Source organism: Octodon degus, unplaced genomic scaffold (assembly GCF_000260255.1).
Source record: "Octodon degus isolate 3935 unplaced genomic scaffold, OctDeg1.0 scaffold00266, whole genome shotgun sequence".
NCBI lineage: Eukaryota > Metazoa > Chordata > Mammalia > Rodentia > Octodontidae > Octodon > Octodon degus.
The window spans coordinates 2,198,584-2,203,552 of record NW_004524842.1 but is presented as its reverse complement, the minus strand read 5'-3'; the positions used below and the strand labels follow the sequence as shown (position 1 = coordinate 2,203,552).

Below are 4,969 nucleotides of genomic sequence, written 5' to 3'. Positions count from 1 at the left end.
CGGTCCCTGATGCTTTTGCTAAGCTTGTTCTAAGTAGGTGCTTTAGACCACTGAGCCATCTCTCCAGCCCCTCATTTTTTATTTTGAAACATTTTCTATTTTATTTTTATGCTGAAATCAATAAGTTGTTTAGGCTGGGCTCAAACTTGTAATCTTGCCTCAGTCTTCCAGAGTGCTGGAATTATAGCACCCATCAAGCTTTTTAAGTGAAGAAATTTGAGTAACAAATATTAAAAGATCTTCTACATATGGGATCTCAACATAAACTGTATTCTAGCTACTCTTTCCACTTTTGCATGGCTTTTTACTTTATTAATTTATTTTGTTTTCTTGAGACAGGGTCTCATTATGCAGCTCAGACTGGCCTCAAATTCTCATTGATCCTTTTGCTTCAGTCTCCAGAATACTGGGATTACAGGTAAGCACCACCACATTCAGTTCTCTATATGTCATTTTTGGACTTTTAAACAGTTATACCATGTTCTAGAGTGTGAACACACCAGTTTGACTATTTCTCTATTAATATGTATTTATATATTGTTTCTCATTTTTTGCTATTGCAAGTAATATTACTGTAAACTATTTTATACACGCTTACATATACATCTTTGTGCTTATGTAACAAGTACATCTGAGGGTTACATGTTGCAAAGTGTTGTCCAAATGGCACACAGATGTGTACACGCACGCGCGCACACACACACACAAATATATTATTTTTAGTATTGGGTATTGAACCCAGGGACATAAAACACTAGGAAAGTACTTGACCACTGAGCTATATACCTCAGATCTTTTTTTTATTCCTATGTGAGGTAGGGTCTTGTTAAACTGCCCAGACTAGTCTCAAACTTCAACCTTCCTACTTCAGCCTTCTGAGTAGCTGGAATTACAGACCTGTGCCACTACTCATAGCTATGTCTTGTATTTCAATAAGTATTTTCAAATTGACTGCTTTCCAAAGTCTTCACCAATTTACATCATCGTTAAATGGGAGTGGCCATTTCCTTGAATCTGTGTGAACATCCAATTCATCAAAATTAAATATATTCTGATATGTTTTAATTTGCATTTCTGTTTTACTGACGCACCTTTTTCACACATTTTTAATTAGTGGGCAAATGTATTTCTTTTCCTGGAAACTGCTCATTTTTCTCCCAGCCATGCTATATATCATTTATTTATAGGAACATAATAAAGTAGCACTCACGATACATGCTGCTGTTATTTTAATTTTAGTGTATTTTTTATAGTCTTTTTCAACAATATAGGTCAGTTTTCTATAACAGGAATTGTACATACTGTACTCATCTCCTTCTATTAGAAGTTAACAAAAAGTCACTTACCTAGGTCCCCAAAGTGAGCAGCCTCCATGTGACTTGGTTGCTTCTTAAGTGTTGCTGTCCTGCTGCTTGAAAAGGAATCCATGTTGGCAGAAATGGCATTGATTGCAACATGACTTGGTCCTGCAGCCTCCAGCAAGGCATGATTTTTAGTAGTTTTTTGTGGGGAATGTACAGCAATTGAAGCTATAATTTTTCAAACAAATGTTAAAATTAAACACAAAGTTAAGCACAATTTGGTAGTGTAAAACTCTAAGAGGGTTTTGAGAAAACTTTAAAAATTAAATTTTGTAATAATTTGTTTAAATCAGCACATAACAAAAAACTAAAATGAAAGGTAATTCAATCAAGCAGTCAAAAAACTGGAAAGAACACACTATAATATTATTTATAAATAAAAGTAGCATACCAAAAGGAAGCTTGAAAGAGAAATACAGAACTTTCAAGAGCTTTGATTCTAACAGATAGAAAGTACCAAAGCCAGATAGCATTCTGAAATATGGACCTCTTTCAATTCCTTAATTCTTATTTACTTCAGGAGCAAAACTAAAACTGCATGATGCTTAGAAGAGAGAGAGAAAAAAAAAATTCTAGAAAAATATTCTTCAGGGGGCCAGGGAGATAGCTCAGTAGAATAAGCACTCGCCTGGCAAGTGCAAGGGCCCGAGTTCAATCCCTGGCTCCACCAAAAAAAAAAGAAAAATATCCCTCAGGATACTTACTTTTTAATTGAATAACAAAATTTCTCCATCTAATAAAATGTATTGATGATCAAAGTTCAAGCTGCCTGCAAATAAAATACACTTAAAACTACAAAACACAGACTGAAGATGTAGCTCAGAAGTAGTATGCTTGCCTCACAAGGCTGAGGTACTCTGGGTTTTGTTCCCTGCATCAGAAAAAAAAAAAATTACAACATATTGTTTTGGCCAGGTGTCATGGCGTACTCCTATAATCGTAGCACTCTAGTTGCTTATCAAAAATTTGAGCCCAGGTTGTGCAATTTGGCAAGGCTGTAAAAAATTAAAAAAAAAAAAATTCAAAGAGGGATGTGAATGTAGCTCAGTGAAAAGCCCTGGGTTCAGTCCTCAATATTGTCAATTTTCTTAATAGTCTGAAAAATACTAGCATTATCCTATGTCACTACAGCTAAATTAAAATTTTACCTATTTTTTTTTTAATTCCACCTGTCCTAAGTATGTCAAGAAAGTACTAGCTATTTTTCTTTTTTTTTTGAGACAGGGTCTCATTTTGAACTCACAGACATCCTCCTGCCTCAGCCTCCTGTGGTATTACAGTAATGTGTGCTCCCACACCCAGTTTAATTACTTACAAAAGGATTTTTTTTTTTCTCTTTCAGTATTAAGGACTGAACACAGAGCCTCACCAATGTTAGGCAAACACTACCAGGAAGTTACAGCCCTTTTCTTATTTTTTACTTTGTGACAGTGCCTCCCTAAGTATCCATGCTAGTCTCCCAACTTTCTATCCTCCTGCCTCAACTTCCCAAATAGTTGAGATTACAAAGGTGGGTCACCATTCCCAGCTGATAAAAACATTCTAAGAATATCTTAGTCACTTTTCTGGTCACTGGGACAGAATACCCAACACCCACCACTTAAAGGAGATAAGCTTTATTTTGGTTCATATTTCATATTGGCAGATTCTAGAGCAGAGAGGCACAGCACACACTGGCAGAGGAAAGCTGTTCGCCTCATGGCAGCTAGGAAGCAGAGCTGCACTCTTCAGGTCATGTCCTCACTGACCCACCTTTTCCAAGCAGGCCCTGCCTTCTTCTAACATCACATTTAGCTATAATGTTCCCATAATCCAAGTACCTTTTCAAGCCCTACCTTTGAACCTCAAAACAAAAAATCTTCAATAATATAAAATTCTATTAACTAATTTATATAAGCACCCACCACTACCACCATCACCACTAATACCTCACATTTACCTGCTCCTTCCTGCTTGCCTGTCTCACCCTGCTTCCCTAATTTTCTCTTCTGTTTATCTGTCTTTTTACTACATACTTATTAAGAGCCTACCTATAATGGTCTCCTTCCTTAATTCCTCTTCTTCCTAAGGCTCTTGATTCTTTCTGATAGAAAGTACATTCAGGCCAGGTGAGGTGGCACATGCCTATAATCAGGGAGGCTGAGGCAGGAGAATCATTTGATGTTAGAGGCCAGCATAGGCAACATGCTGAGTCCAAGCCCGGCCTGACCGTATAGTAAGACCTTAACACAGAAAAAAAAAAAAAAAAAAAAAAAATCATTCTCAAATTTTCACTTATTGGTAAAACAATACCTTTCAAAGTTTTTAAAGCTAAACATTTTTTTTATCACTCCTCACTTCCCCAATAAACAATAAAATACAGGCCATGATTTGTTTGTAAAATAGGTAAAACTAGAATAACTCTGCTGATTCAAGGGGAGAGTCTCATTATATAAATAAGGCTGGGCTCAAACTTCTGACACTCAATGTCCCAGGGTGCTGGGATTATAGGCGTGCACCACAATGCCTGGCCAAAAGAAATAGATTGTTATTTTTTTTTCTGATATAGGGCATAAAACCCAGAGTCTACCTCAGCCTTGTGAGGCAAGCATACTACTTCTGAGCTATATCCTCAAAATTCTTCCTTCTACTACTACGAGATCTAGTCTTCACAAGCTTTTGCTTGCTGTGGGCTTTCAGCCTTATTAATGCCAATCAAACCTGAACTAATGTAAAATCTACTTACCTTTACAATATCAGAAGTCAACAACAAGGTCTCAGGATAATTTTTTCCCTAATCTTGCAAATTTTGTATTAAGTTATAATTAGTCTCTGACAAATTGAAAATATAAATGCTGGCCACATAACAAACACTGGAAAGAAAAATCTACATAGCTATCCATAGACTTTATGTAAAAAAGATTTATAAAATTTATAAGTAGCTTCATCTAATTTTCCCATTCTAAACTCTGTACAATGGATATAATGAGTCAAAAACACAGCAGAGCCAGGTGTGTGGCACATGCCTGTGATCCCAACACTCAGGAGCCCAAAACAGGAGGACTGCCAGCTTGGGCTACATAGTGAATTTAATGCCAGCCTGAATTAAAGAGGCCCTATCCCCAAGTAAATAAATAAATACCCTCATTGATTACAATCTAAACATAGCATACTGGAAGCTATAAATAAGGGTAATGTATTGATGCCAACAAAGTACTATGAATACATTTTAAATTAAGGCCATTCATCCAAAGTAATAAATTAAAATTATAATCATCCACATTTCTCAATAAACAGAAAACCAAGTCTTATAGGAATGCTTTCTCTCAGTTGTCAGACTGCTCAGTTGAGTAGCCTTCATTTTTGCTCTATTGAATAAAGTCAACTAATCACTTCTGGAGAACAATCAAATATATGATTAATGATGAGGGATTGGCTCACTGTAATCACTAATTCAGTCGATCAGTCTTTGGTAAAAGCCTGTTAGTTGTTAAAGAACATATAGGTTTAAGAGAAATAAATCATAAATAATTATAAAACAAGGCAGAAAATAACAGCATTAAAGAGTTTATGCTAAGCACTTTGCAAAGTGCTAAAATGCTAAGCTTTTTTTTTTTTTTTTTTTTTTT

General features: G+C 35.7%; 1 protein-coding gene across 1 annotated transcript in view; it reads right to left on the bottom strand.

The window, feature by feature from the left end:
* Akap10 (A-kinase anchoring protein 10) overlaps nt 1–4,969 on the bottom strand; it is a 99,802-nt gene that overhangs the window by 87,417 nt on the left and 7,416 nt on the right. The window contains exon 4 of the mRNA XM_023706601.1: nt 1,347–1,529. Within this exon, the coding sequence (XP_023562369.1) occupies nt 1,347–1,529 (183 nt within the window). The remainder of the gene's footprint in view (nt 1–1,346; nt 1,530–4,969) is intronic.